A 23803-nucleotide genomic window follows, 5' to 3' on the forward strand; every position below is an offset into this window, starting at 1 on the left:
AATAGTATTTAACAAACATTTTATTAGAATTATGTTTAAAGACTTGTTTTCTTTGCCGGCATCCATTTCATTTAGTTTTTATTTTGATGTTTCTCCTTACATTCGTAATAATAATTATTGATAACACAGAAAACACAGGATTGTATGTCAATAATTATCGTTATTATCTATGATTATTTTATAATCTCAGATTTTGGGAGAGAAATTTTGTATGGGAAATCGCGCTTTTTAATAACGGAGTTTGAGTAAAGCGCGAAAAAGTAGATCATCTACTTATATGTGAACGTATTATAAGGGCCAGTAATATAACACACCCACAGTTATGCATTTATAGCTCTTGCACATGTAGCACTTGCGTGTAACTCAAATATAGCGAATTATGAATCACATGAACTATTTTATTTGATTTTAGTTGATTTTATTTTATTTGATTTTACTTGATTTACTTAATTTTATTTGATTTTGTTTGATTTTGCTTGATTTATTTGATTTTACTCGATTTTATTTGATTTTGTTTGATTTTTCTTGATTTATTTGATTTTACTTGATTTTATTTCATTTTATTTTATTTGATTTTACTTCATTTTATTTGATTTTATTTGATTTTATTTGGTTTTACTTGATTTTATTTGATTTTATTTGATTTTACTGGATTTTATTTGATTTTGTTTGATTTTACTTGATTTATTCGATTTTATTTGATGTTTCTTGATTTTGTTATGCATTTTCATTCTCCTCTCCCAAGTGACGTGGCAGCCAAAGTATCCCTCACAGTTTTTTTTTCACCGGAACTATCAAGGAAACCTTGTAAATCTATTATTCTTGGCTGGTTATGGCTAATTTTGTTATCGAACAAAACTTTTGTGACTTACTAAAACAAATAGAGAGAAAAGGTTCAGATATATCAAATGTAAATTACAAATGTGAAAACTAAGCAAAGGTATTGGAATGTTATCTACATATTGATCGTGCTTAAAACCAATTGGGTTAAAAGAAATACTAATTCGTACAATGAGTACTAAAGAGAGATTTATTATTAATTTTTTTGTTAATTGATTCTTACTAGTCAGCAATTGTTTTTGGTGATCGGAAATTTCTCGGACGAGGTTTGTTAGAAAAATGGATCTAGCCCAGAAATTTCGAGGATTTATACTTTTTTTGAATTTGCTTGATATACAGTGGTATCTTGTCCCTTATCACCCCTTTTCCCCTCTCATGTAAACAGGAATATAAATTCAACTCTTGAGCCGTGTAAAATCGGAATTAGCAAATATGTCCCGTTGACATAAAAAACAAGACCCCATACTACGCGTTTACTATGAAAGTAAAACCTAAAAGTGATTGCGAGTAATATGAAGATTTTTTTAATATAATTAATTACTACACAAATGTTTTTGGTTTCATTAGTTTAGAGTTTAATATCACTATTTACTGTCAACGATTGTTTACATTTGATACTAGATGTAAGTTAGTTGTCAAAATTTAGAAGTGTTGGTGTATTTCCGTCAATTGCGATTGGCAAAACACAGTCATAGATAAGGCACAGTTGTTTTTCGTTTTCCATTTTGGGAGCACATTAAATTAACATAGGATAAACAATTAATATCAGTCAACATAAATAAAAAGTAGCAAATATTCAAGTGCAGCAATTCGAGGGATATTTGTTGTTACTGGGATGTCAATAAGTCGGTAGAGCCGCATTCGAGAAACGTCAAGGGAGATCATTTTCTCACGTCGTATTAAAAATAGATAGTTCCTGCAAGATCCTAACCATTTCCCTTTAAAATGGCAACTGGGACATGCAAGGTTAGTGCTAACCTGTATATATGATAGTATAAATAAAGGTCTACCCCTACCAATTGGGTTCACGTCATCACTCAAAAAAAACCTGCTATATTACAATAACATTTTTTCCCATAGGCCGCTATGCGATTGTTGACATGCTTTTGCGGGTGCTCAGAAATGTCGGAGGAGGAGGTACGCCGTATTTATCGTCTAAACGCTCAAGATACTCTGAATGACACAAAAGCAGCACAGATTTTTCGACGTTTTTTGGAGCAAGATCGTTGTGGAGAGAAAGGGGAAATCGAAAATTATTTGGATATCTATGAAATGTGTAGTGAATATTTAAAAGAGGATTGTTTAACATTTGATCAGTTAAATGCGCTGTACGAGATGGAGCTGAAATATTACTTAGAGAAAAAACTAAATCTGTACATAATGTTACTGGAAGAAAAGCAAAGGGAAAATATTCATATACATGAAATCGAGCGTGATTTAAAACGTATTCAGGCAGATTATCGCTGCGAAATCGAAGCTAGCGAGGAGTACAGAAATTACAAGCATGCAATATTAAAGAAACTGAAGCAGTTGACGTGAGGATTAAGTGCGGGGCAGGGGAAAAAAAGACAACGAAAGCGATAACAATGAAACTACTGCCTCAAGGGATTGCGTTCTTAAATATGTAAAAAATGTATTAGTTTGCCTCAAGTTAATGTTCCAAAGATACATCACAAAGCTTTGCTTTAGCAAATCGGTCACGCTGGAGATTTGCTTACTCTCACTATTTCCATCCAACACTGTACTCTAATATGTAATACATTTACATACAATGTAATATATTCTCCCACGCCTGATTTATTTCTGAAGATTATAAGTAGTGTTGTTTATCGTACCATGTGCTTAATAATACACTTAGTGATAGAAAATAAATTTTCGCTTTTTATTATTTTACGTTAAGTAAATTATTTTATTTCATTTTACATAACTAGACTTATATATTCAATATATGAAGCTTATACACTACTAAGCAAATTTTATGCGTGCGATTTTTATTGAAGAATAGCCGATATTAATTATTATAATAAAGTATAGCTCTCAAAATTAAAAACATTTTAACCCGGGGAACTATAAATTTGTATGCTCTTACGCTTTTTGCAATAACTTAGTTTACGAGAGAAATTGGAAATCCATCAAATTTCTTAAGATTTTTTCCACGAATAATACATCTCCATCGGTTTGTTTACCTGAAATGTTATACAAAATTAATATTTGTACTCTATTTTAGCGTTTGAATTTAATAACTACTTTCGATACCTTCCAGAACTTGTCATTTACTTGATGTAGCGTCTGATTACCATTTAATATGACCAGTTGCTGGGGTTGGGGTGCTATATAAATGCAAAAATTCAGCATACGATATGTTTCTGGAAGTTCTGCTCCCAAATCCAATGTCAAACGCATAGCTAGATATTTGCTCAAATGATCCACTGCAAAATTTAATTTCTCAATAAGGCCAAACTAGATTAAGCGAATATATAAAAATACCTGTAGCATTCGCAGTTGTTTTAATATAGCGTATACAGTTTTCTTTCAAAGCTTTCATCAATTGATTATCGCCTGCCATTTCCGTCGGATGCGGTTTAAAGACCAACTCTATTTCATCATTTATTCCGAGCTCACCGGTACCTTCGCCCTCAGTGTCGATATTGGAATCCCCTTCTGTGCGACAATCCATCTGTGAATCAGATTCAGATTCTTCAGAACGTTCCGATGTCAGTACTGACATGGCGCGTTTAGGTTTTGAGCTGCTCGAGTTCGATGGTACTGGTGATGGGGTGCTACGCATGGACGGTGGATTTGAGCCACCATCATCGTGTTGCATTCGACTAGTGCTAGCAGTGCTACCCGATACTGATGCTGCCGCCGCCGAGGTGCTGGAATGTGTTGAAAGTGCAGCGGTCGCAGGCTGTGGAACATTTCCACTTTCGCGATTATCACTATCATTACCATTTGTAGCCCCTTCATTATTCGAGTTGTTCGCATTAGCTGAATTGTGATTCCCATTGCCACCGCCATTGCGACCACCACAACCTTTGGCACGGAACCGTTGTGGCCGATTTTGAGATTGTAATTTAATGCCCTCATTTATGGAATTTACTAGTGCCTGTTGTGACTGGGTTTGATTAAATTTGGCCATAACCTTCTCTTGAATTGCTTCGTACTCTTCGCGACTAGGATATATTTTCGATATTAGAAGGTCGAAATTTGGGTCAGGCCGCAGTGAACGCTTTGACACAAGTTTCTTACGACAGGTTGGGCATTCCTTGTTACCTGAACGTAGTGCGGTAATAATACAATCCGAACAGAACCTATGTAGACATTCCTTTGTAGTCATTGTCTTTTTCAGCATATCCAAACAAATTGGACACATCAATTCGCTGTGAAGGCTTCGCGGTGAAACTGCGATCTCAGTATTGTCAGTAATGATTTCTTGCGGATTACGTTGCAGTTCGTACAACGATAAATCCCATGTCTTATTTTGTGCAGGCTCTAGTGAAGTCATGACTTGGCAAATATCTCAATCACTAAACAATTTTATTTTATGAGAAAACCACAGTCATACTGCGGAAAAAACACAAAAATATATATGCACTTTCAACTTCTACCAAGCACAACAAAGCAGAAATAATACGTTTTCGAAGTTGATCAACGGTACTGCCATATTTTTAATAAAAGTCGAGTGTTTTCGAAATTCATATTCATTATTGATGATTTTGAAATTAAAAAGTATTTAATCAAATTCTTTTTTATTTCTAATATGATGAAGAAGATACCTTTTTAGCATATATATGATATATATGAGGTTTTCCATGAAACAAGTGGTTGAGATCTTCGAAAAAACAAATAAAAGAAGCAGTATGGCAACTTTATATAATAAAGAAGACAGGGATGTTTACATTGTGTTTGTTGATTACCAAGTGAACATTTACAGATAAATAGGTTTTATTTTTTAAGGGTAGTTTTAAGTTTAAAATGAAGTGAATGTGATTTTAATATATTTATTTTAGCCTAATTTGATATTTAGCTGTCAGAAATTTCGCACAATCTAAATAAATGAAAATCATCTTAAAAAGTTTAAACAAAATTTAGAAATATGTTTCGCAAACGAAATATTGCATAGTTTGCAAGTTTACATGGTGTAATTATGATCAGAAATAAATCACAATTAGCGCTACGTATCATTGGATGGAAGGGCGAACACTTATATGCCCGATACCGCTTCGATAAACAAATAATTCTTTATATAATAGAAACTTTTAATTATACTTAGCCTCCTTTATAAAACATTTTCAAAATGTAAGAGGTTTCCTTATTTTTTGTTTATTCTTATCGGTGATTATAAATACAATTTGTCGATTTTTAGTGATGTGATTTGCTTTGTTATCTAAGACCTGCTTCAATTTAAAATGCACAAAACGTATTTGTCAATATTTATTTTAAAAGTGAAATTCTTAAAATCGTACCATCATAAGTCTTAAAATAAATTATTTCTGGTGAAACAAGCAGCATATTCCCTTCGATATTAAATTTCTTTCGAAACGTTGAAATGCCAGAGAAAATTAATGCAATTTTGCAATTGCAAATTTTTCTGGGGTTAAAAAATGGAGAACTTGCCAATAACTTCTTTTTTTCGTATGAATTCTCCTTGGTGCTCATATTTCTCAGAGCTTTCCTCATTCTTCATGGATGACTCAGAAAAGTCTAATTTCAGCTAATTCTGGTGTTTATTATTAAATAAAATATAACTATGACTATAAATATGAGTCTTTTAAGGGTTTTAACATTTTAAGTAATTGGCCGCTATCTATCCTTTTTAGAAAACTTTTGCACTTGCGGTGTGCCGCTCAATTGTTGTATTCATATTTTATTATTTATTCATATTTGCTACCTGACCCCTAAAAGAATGGTATCTGCTTTGTTGAAGTCCAAAATGCATCTGTCGTCAATAGGTCAATTTCTGCTTACTAATGTTGCAGAACATTAACATATTTCACCAGACAAATAGCAATAGAAGTTGGTGTCTCTGAATATTGCTTATTCTTTCCAGCTGTACCTCGCGCTTGACCGGATTTTCGATATGTTGCTTGGTTGTTGTTGTTTTAACACCATAATTATTCCCTATAAATATTGCGCGGTCTCTCCACTTAGTTGGTTGAAGGCATCAAGGATGACAGATTACCGGGTTTGACCCACCACTATGGTGAAAAACAAAATTGGGAGAGTAACTTCATATGGGACTCGATAGCAGAATTCTGCACGCTCATTTCACATGTATTCACTCCTCCAATAAGTCGTTGCTCAGACAACAACGAAGCAACATGACCGAAATTGTGTTGATATTTTTCGTATATCACCAACATAATCGCAGTTTTTTCGTAAACAAACCGCTGGCATGACACATGTGACGTCAGCCAATCAGTCAGTCAATGTTTTGATCCTGGCGGCACCTCTATAAAGCTTTTCACCTTAGCTTTTGTTGCCCCCGTCACAGCGTTTTAGTCATCCCAATGAGCACTGTATGAAGAAGATAATAATTTTTTATTTTTTAATTTTGGTTTATATAGTGGAAATGTATTATATTTTATTGTGTAACATAAAAAATATACTGTCATATGAAAGTTTCTTCCAATATATGTGTATATAAATTCAACAAACATTTTTGAAGTTTTATATGTATTACTTGACAATTGGCAACCACGAAAAGCAGCAACATTTAATGCTGCTCGTTGTTGTCGGTTTGTCGTCACAACAATAGCAGCACGAGCAACAGCAATTGCAATCAAACCGACAGTGGCAGCGATAAGCATTGATGCTTGCCCTCAGTCGATAAAGTTGTTCGTGTTCGTGCTAGCTGTGCGAGATCAAAAATGGCGGTTATCGCATGGACTCAGTTTCAGTACTCAGCTTGTTGTTTACGTTTTCATATCGTATTCGGACGCACCATTATTTTCGTATGGAAAATTAACCGTTTGCCGGTTGTTCGTCATAGTGTGTTGAGTTGTGGTTTTGCTCGTTTTATGTTGGCTTTAGCACCCGCATGCATTCGAAGTAGAATAAAATCGCGCATAGTTGCAATGTGCTAAAAATACGCAAACAATATTTTGCATTTCATGTTTTGTAACGTATTTCCAGTGTGTAAATTTGGAAACAAATAAAAAAATATTACTTAAAACAGAATAATTACAACAAAGTAAAGAAAACTGAAAGTAAAATAAGTGAAAAAATACCGTTGTTCTGTGAAATATTTGTGCGGTTATTCCTTTTGTTTTATTTACTGATCAACGTGTTTTAAGTACCACTTGTATTTTCTGTTCGTTTTTTGAACTAACGGGTTACATTAATTTATAAAAAGAGCCGAAACTGGTTTGGCTGACAAGCAAGGAGCAAAGTGTTTAATTAAAGTTTTGGTAGATTAATTGACGCTGTAATATTGGTAAATACTGCATTAAAGGTTATTTAAATAAAGCGTATTTTAATAGCCTCAGACGTAATTTAAAAAGTTCCACTTTGTTATCGGGTTTAATGTTGAGAAAAATATAGAAAAAAATGTAATACATATTCATATGATATGTACATATATAAGTATATTTGCACGTATGTACATGCGTATATATAGTATATAATTTTAATGCTAATGTTTTCTACATTCTTTGCTTGCAATGTAAGTGATAATAGTAAATAATATTGTAGAATAGAATAACAAATAATAGAGAGTAAAAGAAAATGTTTGAGTACAAAATATTCAAGAAAGTGATGTGCATACACTTTCAGTCGAATGTCTGACATTTAATTTCAAACAAATTAATTATGCTCATAATATAATACAGTTTTTGTTTTTTACTTATTTGGATAATACTTATAAGCAAATGTTCAAGTGCCAATAGCCGATGCCAGCTTAAGCCTCTTTATACTTTTGTTTTAACTTTAGCAACAGTTAAGATTTAAATAAAATTAATAATATGTTAGATATTTGGCAGTATTAATGGCAAATAATTGACGTTTTAATGCTTTTAAAGAAATCATCTTAAATTGTAAAAGGAGGTAACATAAAATATTCCAAAAATATACTATATATATAATTGGCGCGTACACCCTTTTTGGGTGTTTGGCCGAGCTCCTCCTCCTATTTGTGGTGTGCGTCTTGCTGTTGTTCCACAAATTGAGATACCTACAGTTTCAAGCCGACTCCGAACGGCAGATATTTTTATGAGGAGATTTTTCATGGCAGAAATACACCTTCGAACCTACGTTCTGTCTGTGAATTCCGAATGGTAGTCACGCACCAACCTATTCGGCTACGGCGGCCAAAAATACAATAGCTATTTAATATTTTGCAGAGGCTCATTTATATACTTATGTATATGTATCCCATAACGGCTGGTATGTTTTCCAGCAGTCATTTTACCAAATTATGGAATTATGCTGATCCGCCATACTTCTTCGAGAATCCCTTCCAACTCAGATAAATTCGTGGGTATCGTAATATGCCAAGATTCTTGATGCCGATCTAAAATAATAATAATAATAAGATAATTTTGGTGTCTGGTGCAATAAAAACAGAAATGACAGCTTAATACTAAAGGGTGATTTTTTAAGAGCTATAGGAAAGTTTTTCAAAAAAACACACGTAATATTCAGAAAAATTCATGAAATTTTAATCGATAGAACAGTCCATATAATTTGATGTTTGAAGATTATTTCATGCAAATGTTGTCTGCGACTGCGCTTCAAATGGTCCATCCGCTTAGTTCAATTTTGGCGTACTCTTTCCAATGTTTCGGCCGGTATCTCACTTATAAATGCTTTAATGTTGTCTTCCAATGCGTTAATTGAAGCAGGCTTGTCTGAATAGACATGAGCTTTAACATAGCCTCACAAAAAATAATCTAAAGGCGTTATATCGTACGATCTGGGTGGCCAATTGACAGGTCCCGAACGTGAAATAAAATGTTCACCGAACTCGCCTCTCTACAAGTCCAGTGTTATGCGTTCTGTGTGGCATGTGGCACCGTCTTGCTGAAACCACATGGCATGCAAGTCAAGCTCTTACATTTTGGGCAAAAAAAGTTGGATATCATTTCACGGTAGCGCTCACCATTCACAGTTACGTTATGATTCACAGCATCTTTGAAGAAGTACGGTCCAATGATACCTCCAGCCCATAAACCGCACCAAACCGTGACCTTTTCTGGATACATTGGTAGCTCTTGCAATTCTTCTGGCTGATCTTCACTCCAAAATCGACAATTCTGCTTATTTACGTACCCATTGATCCAAAAATGAGCTTCGTCGCTGAACACAATTTTTCGATAAAAAAGTGGATCTTCAGCCAACTTTCCAAGAGGCCATTCACCAAAAATTCTGCGTTGGGGTAGGTTGATCGGCTTCAATTCTTGCACCAGCTGTATTTTGAAAGGCTTCACACCTAAATCCTTTCGCAAAACGAACGTTGCTGAGTAACAGAGGTCCAATTGCTGCAGTGGGTCGATTAAACTGACCATAAAATGGAAGAAGCGCGCGACAAACTTTCTTATCAGAACACGCATTTTTATAATAAAATTCAATTATTTGCAAGTGTTTTTCGTTTGTAAGACGATTCATTGTTAAATTATAGACCAAATTGAAGATGTTTGACAGTGAAACAAAACACGAAACGTGCGTCAGCTGTTTAAACCAACTGTTTAAAAAGATAATAGCTAATCACCCGTTATTATTAAATTAATGTACTTGAACTCTAAACGTTTCCAAAAAGGGCGGATCGAAACAGATTAAAACAGGCTTTTGGGTGAGGTATTAACTCTTTTAGATCCAAACAAAACTCCACTGTAGAGATGTGAAAATTTTTAAACGTGAATTCAAATGTGAAACCAAAGCGCGTGGCATAAGTAGTAACAGTAGAACAATGTACTTGGTTTTTATATTTTGTCTTTAAAATGTCAAAATATTTAAACATTGATTAGGGGAAATTTAAAGACAATTTGACAATTTAGATATCAAATAAATAGAGAAAATCAAATAGGCTGCTACCTGTTCAGTGCACCCTGATTCAATAATAAAAGGTTTGCTCAGTAAGCAGCTTTCTTGTTCCCTCTCGACAAATCGGCTCTCTTAGAAAGGCAGCCAAAGAACGTTAAATATAGAGAATTCCCACGAGCTACGAATGGCATAGATAACTAGATGTGAAACTTATTCATTTTGAGAGAGAGCGCGCCCATGAGGACGTTTCAAAACTTGGTAGCACTCACACATTATGGGATTTTGAACAGCTGATAGGCGAAATGGCTGGCTACCAGAAGAAACGCGCCAAAAATAATTGACGAAAACAGTTCCTTTTTTCATAGGAGAAATGACGCGTTGAAATGTTTATAATTATTTGTCTTTAAATTAATTCAATTGAAACGTAATAATTTAAATTGAAGGGAGTTTTAGAATTTTTCAAAGCCTTTTATATCCTTTTCAACTTCTACTTTAATTAGTCTTATGCACATATGCATATGAATACATTTTACTCGTACATACATGTACTTTTATTGAAATCTGTATGTTGGTTTATGTCTGTAAATTGGTATATACGTAAATATTCTATGAGTGAAAAGCGTAGGTAAGGGAATTTAATTTGAGTTTGAGTTATTTTACGAAGATTAAAAGTAATCTGCTTTAACTTATTCAGTTCGTTGTTTGAGAATTTTTGTTTTTTGTTACCCACTTTCTGTGTTATATTAAAAAATCGCAATAAGTCATGTTTTTAATTATAACTTAGGTTTTTCGGGTTCATAACTTTATTATTATTAAATTACTTATGAATATCCGTTTTAAATAATTTCATTTACATATAAATTTTAAAATTTTTTGCTTATTTATGTACATATTTCATACGGATTGTGCTTATTTTTAGTATATGTTGGGGGTTACGAGTGATATAAGGCTATTGGGCAACCGCACACTAAATACTAACCTCAATGGTGGTATGGAAACTAAAAATTCCAGACCTTTGGTTCAAAAATACCCAATTCATGTTTCTACCGGTGTGGCAATATTGGAAAATGTTATAAAAAATGCACATTTTTCAGCGCTCTCACGAGAAAAAGAGTTTCACATCTAGTCATCTATGACGAATGGTGCGAGCTGTCAAAAAGGAAGTGAAACGGCGAACACTGTTTCACCTCGCTCAACTCGAAGGCGGGGAAGTTTTTAACAGAGCTGATTACAGTGAATTATGTAGAAGTACATTGGCTCCGCTCACTCTTTGGTTTCTGTATGAAATCAAACTGACGAATGCCGACGGCACTTTGCAAAGAATTTGCTTGTGCACTTCTATGTTCCCTTGAATTATGCGCCAACATTCATCCCTTTTTGTTTGTTGATTTAATCTAAAAATAAGATTCAAACAAAAAATTTGATGAAAATTTGTAATAATTTTTCGAGTCTAAATTAATTTTAGACAAGAATTCATAGAGCATACAAGTGTATGGTGTATTGATGTATAATGTATGTACATCAATATATGTTAGTTATGTTTGTGCAAAAGATCAATTGCATCTTCAATTCTTATAGATTTTGATACATACGTGCACACGCACTGGAGCAATAATGGCCTATCTCTTGACGCACCACCTTATCATATTTACATTTGAATATGCATTCATTTGTTCCTTTGCAATTCCGAATGTCGTTCAAAGCTAAAATTCTATGCCTAGCGACTACAAGAACAAAAAAGTTTTGATATTCAAAATAAATAAAAGAATAATTTTAACAAACCCAAAATATCCTCCATATTTACATATTTTATAGGATAAAAAAGCATATTCGTATGTTACCGTAAGAATATCAGTAACAAAATCTGTTTAAACTGTTTCTTATTACATACATATGTATGTACATATATACATACACATGTAAGAAACAATTAAGCAAAAGGTCAATGTACTGAAGCAACCATGACCTACCTCACGTATTGGTATATTGCGCAAGTGTGCCCTATTATATGTATGTCCGTACATACATATACATACATTCTCGACTCCCAGCAAAACTATGCTTATTAGTATACACATATGTATGTACATACAACAGCACACACAAAGCACTGGCTTGTTTCCGAAGCTAAAATTATAAGCCTAGCGACTGCAAGAACAAAATACATTCATACGCGCAGTCGCAGCGGTCATGATTTTTTTAGTCGCAACGGCGCTGAAAAATCCAAAATATTCTATAACACTAAGTTCGAGCTCATCTGCTCATATGCCCATATGACAATTTTCTCGTCAATTTGAAAATAGTCAATATTGTAATATTTCGCGTTGAATTATTTGCCAATATTTGGTAAATCTTCAATTTTTGTCAAGTCGAGTGGCCGCGGCTCCGTACATACATATGTATGCATCAATATATGTATGTAAATATGTGTTCTAAATTGTCGACAGTAATAGGAAATCGAAATATTTTTTCTGTCGCAAGTGCTCGCAGCCTATATGTATGTATGGCTATGGCAGTTTGTATGCATGTATTTATGTACATACTATATATGCGTGTTTTGCTTTTGCACGTGCATAGGAACAATTTTTCATATGCAGATATTTATTTTATTGAGCTGAACGAATATGTGTATTGATATTCTAATGAAATCCTGTCGAATTGTATTATTGGTATATGTTTCTTTAAGATCCTCTTACCAAATAAATATTATTATCCTTAAGAAAATGAAGTACTAGTTTTTTTAATTTTATTTTTTTATTTTTATTCACAGAAATTTATGTATATGTATATATATTACAATGCTATAAATAATAGGTATTTACATTTCCTGAAATGAAAAAAAAAAAATATAAAATTTTGAAAGCACGAATTACGAAATTGTTCTCATACTATAACAATTTCTCACACGACTTCGATATTGACATCGATTAAGTCATTGCGATTTACCTGATTAACACACTTTTATTAGGTCGGGTTGTATGTATGTATGTATGTATGTATGTATGTATGTAACGGAATCTTGAAGCTTAATTTTCACTGGTTTCTAAACATCTGATCGACTTGAAATTTTGCACACCTATCAAGGACCGATGACAATGCAATAATTTGATAAAAGTTTTCCATTATCCTTATTGGGATTGCCAGGATTAATATTTTCTGTTTTTACCTGTGGGCAAAAAGTAAGGTGAATTTGAATCTTTGAATCTTTTTAACACACTTTTATTAGATCGGGTTGTATGTATGTATGTATGTATGTATGCATGTAACGGAATCTTTGAGCTTAATTTTCACTGGCTTCTAAAAATCTGATCGACTTGAAATTTTTCACACCTATCAAGGACCGATGACAATGCAATAATTTGATAAAAGTTTTCCATTATCCTTATTAGGATTGCTAGGATTAATATTTTCTTTTTTTACCTGTGGGCAAAAAGTAAGGTGAATTTGGTTGTAAAATGAAAAATTTTTTTTTAATCTTGTAAATCAGTTTCTCAGGCTCCCTCCACGAAATAAGTTCTTCATCCCGATTACTTCTTTATCACGGCCGATAACTGCATAGCTTTAGACTCACAGTCGATAAGAAAGGAATTAAATATAACACGAATATATCGAATCATTTATTCACTGACTGCAATGATAACAATAATTTTCATAAAAAACACGCTTTTTTGCTAATCGAACTAAAAAGTAGAAAATAAAAAATAGTTTAAAAAAACTAAAAAAACACGCTTTTATTGCTAATCGAACTAAAAATTAGAAAATAAGTTTTAATGACAAAGAGACCTATAATGAAGTAATAGCAAATCGAACGATCAGTCATAGTCAACTACCTCAGAACAGAATTATAACAAAAATTAAGATACAAATAGAGTAATTCGAATTAGAGTTAAAAGCGTGGGATGCATTTTGCTTCACTTTCATAAGCAATAGAATGATTGTAATATTTACTATATCAAGCATCTCACGCTTTTAACTCTAATTCGAATTACTCTATTTGTATCTTAATTTTTGTTATAATTCTGTTCTGAGGTAGTTGACTATGACTGATCGTTCGATTTGCTATTACTTCATTATAGGTCTCTTTGTCATTAAAACTTATTTTCTAATTTTTAGTTCGATTAGCAATAAAAGCGTGTTTTTTAGTTTTTTTAAACTATTTTTAAAACACTACTCTCAATCCATCATGATTAAGAAAAAATTGTAGTGCTTTAAAAATCTAGGCTCGGGTGCTAGCTGAAAGAGAAGAAAAAATAAAAAAGAAACCTGTAAAATAGACTAAAAAATAGAAAAAACCTGAAACGGAAAATACCTGTAAAATATATAAATAAAAAAACCTGAAATATAGAAAAGAGGAAAACCCTGAAATAAAATAATAGGTATTATTATATGCAAAAGATAGCTAATAGATTATTTATTACCTGGGTGAGCGGTGAATCTCTTTTCGTTGGGCCCTGGCTTACAACCTACTTACAACCTACAGCTTTTTTAATTTATTTTGAATTTTTCTGACTTTGGCATTATTGGCCTCATTTTGCAAGAGCCACTTTGCATTCTTGAATAAAAGGGCAGTTAAGAGAAAATCTAATAGCTTCACGCGATAATCTCTACATTCGCCAGATACTATAAACCAGTCGGGAAACACTTTTCGTGTTTTTTCTTTTAGAGCGGACAACATTAAACACCTAAGACCTGCCATGTGGGCATATTTTGCGAAGAGCTGACGGTACCACACCATTTGGAGTCGACACACTTCGAAAACCCTGTCTTCAGGATTGACAAGCCTTAAATCGCTGTCATCCGTGAAGTTTTTTGATCTTATCAGGGCTTCTGAATGCAACTTCAGCTCCCCTTTTGTTTTCGTCATGGCGTGGGTGCACTTTTCACATTGAAACTTGCACAGCACTTTCTGGTAAATACCATAGCCAGTGAAGTAACGCTGAGGTACAACAGCTTCATGACTTTCTTCAGCAAAATTTAAATCTTCCACATCAATCTCTTCTAAAATGAGATCGTCATTTCGCTGGTCTCCTACTTCTGCCTCAAGATGACGATCCTCGGGGCCTATATACCAATCTAAATTCATATCGTCATCATCTGTACAATTAGAACCTTTCTTCTCAAATTTCTGGCGTAAAATTTTCATTGAGATCAGTCGCGCAACTATGTATTGAATTTCGTGAGCTGTTGGATGGGTATTCATACCCTGACTAGCCCGTATGCGATAGAAAAAGTTTTCCAACGCATCTTGATTCATTTTCCCGGTGAAAATAAATTTGAGGGAGCTGTGATCAATAAAAAGTTCCTCGCATAACTTTTGCATCGCTAAAATCGTTATGCGGAAACCTTCGATGCACTTAACGCGTGCGTTTCCCGGCAACTTTAATGACCGCAAAAAATCTAGATGTTTATTTAATCTATCAATTTTTTTAGTGTCACCACGCCTAATCGGACATTTTGAAGGATTTTTCGACTGGAATCTTTTTGCATCCAATTCATCAAAGAGATCATCCATTTTTTTAACGAACATCTGTGTGGGCTTAGCGCATTTAATCACGTAGTCGTCACTGCCTAATAAACTTTGGGCCAAGGCCATGTCGATACCAGAGGTTACCGAATTGCTCAGGACCTGAGTCGCGCGTGAAACGCTCATTTTTTCCATAAAACCGGGATATATATGGCCCTCCGTTAGTTTCGGACAAATTTTAAAATGGGGATTCATTTGATCTATATCAAACAATTTTTTGATCACCTTGAAGCTTGTCACTCCATCTGATGTTAAGATGTCATATTTCATCAAGGTATTTCGGACGGACTTTATCAAGTGACAGTAATCGAACATGCAAAAAATGTTTGTGTCTTCGTGCAGGAAAAAGGGGCGATTCTCAGAAATCCCTAAAGTGTTAAAAATAGCAGTGTTGGTGGGCCCTTGATCGCAAACTATACCTTTCAAATTTAACCCCATTTTTTTCAGTTGTGCGATATTTTTTTTTCAAAATGGACATCAATGTCTCCGTACGTATACCCCCACTGGAGATATAATACGAAAACACGTATTTCCATTTGGAGCACAATCCCTTAACCATACAAAATAAGCATTTATTCCCAATTTTGTTTTCGCGTTGACCTTCCCCATGGTCTACAAACCCATCGATAACATCTCTAGCTTTATTATAGCTCAAGTCCGACTTGATGATAATTTCATCGAATAATAGAACGCTTATGCGTTCGGTGTCGGACATATTTGAAACAATTTTTTCTAAATTATTGCAGACATTGGCATCGAACCCCGGAACAACATATTTGATGGGGCGCCAACGCGAAAGGGATGATTTATGGGGCAAAGCAAAACCTAGATCGTCACGCATAAACGTATATGCTTTGGAGGACATATAATTGATGTTTTGGGCCAATGTCTTTTCCTCCTCGCTATAACGATTTTTTTGGCCACTGACGATCATTCTTGCGAAAGTTACACCATCACTGCTTGAAGTTTCTTCCGCAAGAACTGCACGACTACACAAATATTTATATTTTTGCAGTAGCTTCTCATTCTCTGCTTCTAACTCTTGAATTCTTTTTTTTAATTTTATTTCATTGCTCCGATAATAACGAGCAGCCTGAGCAAATCGCTCGCTACTGCTTGTGATTTCTAAGTCCTCACAGATGTTTTTGTTTTTGGGTGCCTGCCTTGTTTCCTCTAGCATGGAATATTTTGCGAATTCTTCTAACGTAAGATCGTTTCCTACACCTACTGTACGATTTACGTACACTTTAGTAACGGGCGGGCAAACCCAATCAGAGCCAGTACTAGGTGAGCGACTTCTAGTAACTGGCTCTAATCTTAAAGATGGAACAGCCCCATCTAAAACTTTATAACGAGTTACTTGCTCTGGACTAAAGTGGCGCTTACAAACATATAGCCTGTCAGTATCGGCTGGTTGCACGTTGCAAGCCAGGGCCCAACTATTTCTAGCCTCTCCGCGTCGAGGAAAGGCGTATAACGTATGACCCTTTTCCACGACGCATCCTACCACGCAACAGCTTCGTTGCTTCTTCGGCATTGTACAGCTGTACTTAGGGTCATCGTCATGCCCTATTAAAAAAATGTATTTTATAATATAATAATTTATAAACATTCAATAATTTAAAAACATATAATAATTCATAAACATATAATAATTCATCAAACTATATATAACGCATCACTACGAAACGACTACACGAAATGACGTAAAAATTTGTATGCATTTATATTTTCACCCAATGAAGGTTATAGGCTTGTTTTTATGATGGAACTCTCTCCCCACAGCCCCCAGGCCGCGCCACCACTCTCATTCGTCACTAATAATCGAATATTTGCTTAAATTTAATCTAAAAAATCTTAGTTTTTCCTACTTCCCACTATTTATACCGCACTCTAGACTTCATAATCCGCATAAGCTGTTCAACTATGACCCAAATGCAAAGTTCAAAAACGGTTTCAGATAGAAAATTAATAAACTAATTTTGCTTAAAATTTTCCGATTGGTTGTTTTGATTTTATTCAACGAGGCATAGCAACGGATGCCGTGTATTGAAATATTATGGTTATTAATAAAAAATTATTTTCTATGAAATTATATACATATCCTAAATCCCTCAAAACTACTCGCTCGGTAATTTTATCACACTTGGTAATTCCCATTTATATTTATTTATATATACATATACATATTTATATATGCACATACATATATCAAATGAATTAGCATAATATATGCACATAAATATGTATATGTAACATCATTTACATTCAAAAATTAATTTAAATTTCTTAACTTACTCCACTTTCCTCCCTCAAAACTCTAATGTTACCAGTTAGCAAGCCTCACCCTCAATAAAACCTATCCACCCTAATATTGTATGAAATGTATGCAATACATATGCAGGTACATATGTGTGTTTGCTATTCTTGTAGGTTCGCTTGAGCGAAATATAAAAACACACATACCTACTTATGTATTGCACAAAAACTTATCTAAACGAAGGGTGGGGATGGCACCCTTTCTTAAACATTTTCCACCCACAACATATGGCTCAAAATGCTTTACGCACACATATGAGTTGTGGGGTGGAAGATGCACCGCCGTCGGGATTTTTAAGTTGTCCCTCCATTTTGCCACTTCCTCAGGATCCTTTGGGAACGAAAACAGGCGTTTTTCGTCCCGCGAACAACCGCGTACGCGACACAATCTATCACTCATTTTTTTTTTAGTTTTAAATTTTTTGATGTCACGCACGGCGCTTTGAAAAAAACGCTAAATTTGTACCGCACTTTAAACACTCGAATACACGCACGGCGCTTTGAAAAAAAACGCTAAATTTTTAACGCACTTTAAACACTTGAAAACCGATTTTAACGCCCGAATTAAAGTCCGCCCGTTGGAATTTGCAAGTCGCCTTTGCAATTTCGCAAAACTTAAATCCCGTTAACTTTTTGCGATTGACATTTATTATTCTGGCGCAATTTTCCAAATTCCAAAGGGCGAAATAAATCACAAAAAAAAGCACCTGTAATGTCAAATACATTACGCCCCTCACACAAACTTTTCTAATAATATCTTACATTGCTAACTGCTGTTAATAATACTCACTTGCTGTTAAATTTTCCGAATTGCCTTTTACGCTGTTAACTATTGGTGAAAAATGTGTCAGTGGCAAGGTGGATTTAATAAGGTGACAGCATTCACCCAGCTGAATTTTTCGCCGTAGGTATGGCTTACGTCAAAATGATATGCTTTGTTTGTATGTATTGGTATGTCTACATTCGTATGTTTACATTTGCTTGCTGATTTTGACATGATGCTTGCACCAAACGCAACAACAAATACATGTAGGGTTTTACTTATATGTGTTTGCTGTCACCTGTAATAAATTCGCCTTGGTCAGTGGCGAAATTGTCTTCGCGAGACGAGTACCCCTCGAAAATGAACACTTTCCAGTCATTAAGACTTCTCTATTCATTAACGTTCTCTGAAGGCAGTGGGCAAAGGTAGCTCTAGAAATTTTGAGTAAAAGTGGAGGAAAAGTAAAATTTGTAGAAAAAACATTTAATTTCAAAATGGTCTGCTTTCGAGCAACAACTCCTCTTGAGCGAGTATTCGTATGTCAAGGTCCAGTATAACGTGAAATACATCCTGACATACTGCTGTGAGAACATGATGGAGTATTTGAGGCAATCGGAGATCGATACATTAATGCAGCTTTATAGATATTATAGAATATATGATGAATCCATTTATTCTATGAAATAATTCATTATAACCCTATTTTGTTTAGGTAACATTCATATTGGCGAAACTTCGCAATCGGTTTTAAATTTATAAATTAATTCCCAAAATATAATCTTGGATTAAGTGAAACAAGTTTGTTTTAATATCAGTCTTGGCAATTTCTGCTAATAACTTCTATTTGTACCATTACTTACATTTAAATATTAATTAAAATTTATTTTTTAAACTGTTCGTAATTAGTTTTTGCTACCATATTTACCAAAAAGGATTTAATTATTGCCACTTTCTTCACCTTCTTGAGCACAACTTTTTGTAAGGGAGTGTCAAAAATCTAATACCACAAGTGAGCAAATCTTTAATAATTGAATCATACTATAAACCAGTTTTATTATTCATTGAAATGACAATTCAAAACAGTTATTTTATTTTATTAAAAAAAAAAAAAAAAAAAAATTCATATATTTCATTTAATAAGATGAACACACAATGTATGTGAAAAAGTGGCGAACAACACCTAATTAATTTTGGTTAACACTTACTGTAAAACTGCTTCACAGAACTCATTACAGTAAAACCTCGATATAACGATATTGAAGGATTTGAACAAATATTTGGTTACTTCCATAGTTTCGTTATGTTAATATGTAGAATATCAAAATATCAATACGCCAAAAAATTAAGATTAAAAAAAGTTCGTTTTAAAATAGTTTCATTTTATTTAGTTTTTATTTCTAGATCAATCAAAGAAAAACATACACTGATCTTCAATTATCAATTATAGAAGTATGTTTGCATATGCAAATCGACTTGCGCTTCACCGGATAATTCATTTTATGGAATACTTACTCTCAGTGCTGGAACATTTGTATCCATTTGGACGACATGACCTAGACAGTGGAGACGCTGGATCTTCTTTATTCGTTTCACTATGTTTATATTACCGTAAAACTAATACATTTCATCAGGGTCAGAAATCTTTCATAGAAGATTTCTTTCGAACTCTCTTATGGCCTTCAGATGGGATGTTTTTATCGTTTGCGCTATATAATAGGGCGGGCTGGATGAGTCTTATAATGTGTGGTTTTTGTTCGTCGAGGGGAACTTGACATTTCATTTGCGTACTTAGTCCAAAGTATTACATATTATACTTATAGGTAAGAGAGATTTTCCGTTGGTTCCAAATAAACAAAGCATCTTTATATTTTTTTTTTTTTTTTTCGAACTCCATTTATTCCATACAATCTGTCATGACAATAACAATAAGTACTATTTTTACCTACAATTTAAATAAGAATAGCTTAGAGTAAGAATTCCCAGTGGAATTCGTTACTTAATAATGACCAACCTATAACATATACATATATTATAAAATTTTACAACTTTTGCATTTACGTATATTACGGTTTAAATCTTTGCATTAAATCGTTAGGCTGACATTTTTTTAATCTTGAGGAGTAGCTTATCTTGGAAAGGTTATTTGCTCGATTATTCGGATGAGTGGCAAGTCGGTTGTTGTATCTCTGGCTGAGGTTGTTTATTTCTTCGAAAACTGTCGTAACTTTTAGGTCACGGTGCAATATCTCGTTTCGTACAAACCATGGCGCATTGGCACACATGCGGAGCACCTTTGACTGAAATCTTTGCATGATTTCTAGATTTGATTTTGCTGCTGAGCCCCATAATGGAACGCCATACGTCCATATCGGTTTCAGAATAGCTTTGTAGATAAGCACCTTATTGTCTAGTGTAAGTGTTGAATTGTAGTCGATTAACCAGTGTAGTGATCGCAATTTCAGTCCAAGTTGCTTTCGCTTTAAAAATATATGCGATCGCCAAGTAAGACGCCGGTCTAATAGAATACCTAAATATTTGGCATTATCTGTTTGTGGTATTGGAACGCTGTTAAGAGATACGGCAGGACATGAGCCATTTCGAACCATTTTAACTTTGAAATTATAATTATCAACGTTGACTTGGGTGGCGAGGCGGGAGTGCACTGATGAATTGTTTGAGGACAAGAGGTACTTAGTCCTGCTTAAATCGTGAACTGCACTAGTTATCGTAAATTTGTGTCTAAAAGCTTGTGTCTAATACATATATATAAAGCCTGCTTTGCTCGAACATGTGAATTTTTTTACTTCAAATTTATTTTGTATGTATATAATGTGTATGTACAAATAAAATACTACTAAATCATCTATCCTAAGACAGCAACATCCGGTCATAAGTCAAATTCAATTTAAATTAAACCTTTAACTTCATACAATTATTTCGTAATTTATTTTAAAATTCTGGGGTAGCGAAAAAATTTAAGAAATGAGCTTTGCAAAAGCAGTAGTAGTGATAAGAAATTTTTATAAAAACAATATTATAATTTATTACGTACTTATCAAGAAGTGTAATCTTATAAGGACTAATCTATGTACTCTCGGCGGGAAAATACAAATCCCACGAGCTTGTCGATCAGTTAATAGGCGGCAAAGTGTTTATAAGCAACGAATTTTGTTATGCCAACTTTATGTGCGATTTATTGTATATTATCCTCCAGTACGAAGGTCCACCAGATCGTAACTAGTAGAGAATTTAAAACGATGTCTAGTTCGCGTTTATTCTGCTTTTCATAGAAAATCCGGATGAAGGGTGGCCTCGATATCACTTTTTTAATAACGTTAAATACAAAAATTATCTCTAGTTCCTTAGGCAACTTCTTTTGTTGGGCATAATTAATGTTGCAGGGGATCTTCATAAAATGACATTCATTATCAATGCAGCTTTGGTACATTCAGGTCAGTCATCATTAATTATTATGAAAACTATAATATAACCATTTTTTATTTCTCTACGAGTATTATACTTTCTCTGTGACAACTTTGGTAGAAAATTTTATTTGGGTACAGTTTAGTTAATTACTCAACGATTTCGGGTTGTTGTGTCCAAATAGGTCGCCGGGTCTAAATTTTAATATAAAACCAAATTAAAAAATTTCCGTACAAAATTTTACTAATAAATTTGTTTGTAAATTTCGGAAATAAATATTGTAGTATACATTAATTACTCTTATCCTGCCTTAAATTAGCCACTTAATCAATAAATTTTTATGTTTACACCCACTTGATATACTCGTACAAGGTGAAGTCCAAAATAAAAAAGACTGAGCTAAAATAGAAAAGACAGGAGTTTTGTTCTGATAACTTCGAGTTTATTTTTTCATAAAAGGCCCCTCTGGCCTCAATACTCTATTTTGCGCGATCTAAAAGCCTTTCGAAAGAGTGTTTCAGACAATTTTCCTTTCATGGCCAAATGCAATTTTCCGAATAGGTAGAAGTCACAGCCATATCAAATTGATGGTTAAAATGCGATTTCTGGTCAAAAAATCAGTCACAAGAATGGATCGATGAGATGGTTCATTATCATGTAATAAGCGCTAGCTTCCTCCTTCGGGGTATTCAGGGCGAATTCGACGAATGCGATGCAACAATCTCTTCAAAACGCCAAGATAGAAAATTGCCTTGACGGTTTGGCCCATTGGCACGAACTCCTTGTGGACAATTCCCTTGAAATCGTAAAAATAAATGAGCATAGACAAGATTTTTGACTTCTCCAAACGCAATTTTTTGGGTGGTGGCTCATCTGGGGCCTTCCATTCGGCCATTGGACGCTTAGTTCCACGTTCAAGTTGGGAATACCACGAAGTTCCTGTCATTTCTCGTCTCTTTAATGAGATCTTTCGAATGCTGATTTCTGAGCAATTTTTGGTCCTCAGTTCACTTGTGCGGAATGAAACGTGCACAGACCTTTTATAAGCGCAAGTGAACAGTTAAAATGCGTTAAATTGATGTTTGAGAGATATTCAACTTCGATTTCATGAATTTTAACGACTCATTTTTGATAAATTTACGAACAATTTCGATGGAGTTTTCGTTAATGACTGATTTGGGCGGCCCGTATGTTCATTGTCACAACCATCTCTGAAACGTGTAAACCACTCATTAACTCTGGCACGAGATAGACAATCATCGCCATAAATTTTTTTCATCAATTCAAATGTTTCGGCAAACGTTTACCGATTTTAAAACAAAACTTTATAGTATCTCTTTGTTCGAAACTCATTTTTGTACCGATGAAACAAACATACTGGCACTTTCAGCGCAATAACTTCGCTTCCACTGAACCCGAATTTCACCAGCTAGGGATGTAACTTCCAACGCACTAACTTATTAAAAAGATGGCGCCATCAAAAATATTTTTATGACGCCAGTCTTGTTTATTTTGGACTTCACCTTGATTTAAACTATTGATTTTTCTTTCTTTTATTGTTTTAATTTAAACTAATTAAACGCAATTTATTAAACAAATTCGCTATGAAAATGACTGTCGGTTCTACGTTACCGGAAAAGCCTGGACTTATATCTGGCCAAGGACTGTCCCTCCAGCAGCATTCTCCGTACATGTATGGGGAAATGCTACAGCAACAACAACAAAAAGAGTGCGATCAAAAATGATAATGATATTTGACAGTAGCATTATTTTTTTGTTTTTTATATGTTGGGGAATTTCTTATAATAAATTATATGTCAGATGAAAAGTAATTTTACCTTCTATTTAACTTTATTTTTTTATAAATCAATGTTTTAATATAAAAAACACATAGTGAAAATTATGATTAAAAAATCGCGCGATTTTGCCTGAGGCTTTTTGTTTTTTGCTTTTTC

General features: G+C 33.9%; 4 protein-coding genes across 8 annotated transcripts in view; 2 read left to right on the forward strand and 2 right to left on the reverse strand.

Annotated features, from left to right (window-relative positions):
- The first annotated feature begins 1478 nt into the window (after window positions 1–1478).
- Window positions 1479–2819, forward strand: LOC128854785 (uncharacterized). Its single transcript, XM_054089184.1, has 2 exons — window positions 1479–1806; window positions 1921–2819. The coding sequence occupies exons 1-2, from the start codon at window positions 1786–1788 to the stop codon at window positions 2377–2379; spliced, it is 480 nt and encodes a 159-aa protein (XP_053945159.1). The 5' UTR covers window positions 1479–1785; the 3' UTR covers window positions 2380–2819.
- On the reverse strand, window positions 2796–4481 carry LOC128854783 (E3 ubiquitin-protein ligase RING1). Of its 2 annotated transcripts, none has more exons than XM_054089181.1 (3): window positions 3328–4481; window positions 3088–3269; window positions 2796–3026 (listed from the first exon to the last, which is right to left on the reverse strand). In XM_054089181.1, exons 1-3 carry the CDS (start codon window positions 4343–4345, stop codon window positions 2982–2984), a joined length of 1245 nt encoding a protein of 414 aa, XP_053945156.1. In that variant the 5' UTR covers window positions 4346–4481; the 3' UTR covers window positions 2796–2981. The 2 variants fall into 2 exon arrangements, with proteins under 2 accessions (XP_053945156.1, XP_053945157.1); XM_054089182.1 differs by having other exon boundaries at window positions 2797–3026; window positions 3097–3269.
- Window positions 4482–6799: 2318 nt separating this feature from the next.
- LOC128854787 (aminopeptidase N) overlaps window positions 6800–23803 on the forward strand; it is an 82183-nt gene continuing 65179 nt past the window's right edge. The window contains exon 1 of one of the 2 annotated variants that reach the window (XM_054089186.1): window positions 6800–7276. The gene's annotated coding sequence lies outside the window, so the exon portion shown is untranslated. Of the gene's footprint in view, window positions 7277–7324; window positions 7392–23803 lie in introns of those variants that run through there. The other variant, XM_054089187.1, reaches the window with a different exon arrangement.
- LOC128854788 (uncharacterized) lies at window positions 7276–9712 on the reverse strand. 3 transcript variants are annotated; one of them, XR_008453647.1, is made up of 3 exons: window positions 8939–9520; window positions 8197–8350; window positions 7276–8138 (listed from the first exon to the last, which is right to left on the reverse strand). XR_008453647.1 is itself a non-coding variant. In XM_054089188.1 (2 exons), exons 1-2 carry the CDS (start codon window positions 9387–9389, stop codon window positions 8253–8255), a joined length of 549 nt encoding a protein of 182 aa, XP_053945163.1. In that variant the 5' UTR covers window positions 9390–9520; the 3' UTR covers window positions 7276–8252. The 3 variants fall into 3 exon arrangements, 1 of the variants encoding a protein (XP_053945163.1); XR_008453648.1 differs by lacking the exon at window positions 8939–9520 and adding an exon at window positions 9571–9712 and having other exon boundaries at window positions 7276–8350; XM_054089188.1 differs by having other exon boundaries at window positions 7276–8350.

The sequence above is a fragment of the Anastrepha ludens genome, chromosome 2, assembly GCF_028408465.1.
Source record: "Anastrepha ludens isolate Willacy chromosome 2, idAnaLude1.1, whole genome shotgun sequence".
NCBI lineage: Eukaryota > Metazoa > Arthropoda > Insecta > Diptera > Tephritidae > Anastrepha > Anastrepha ludens.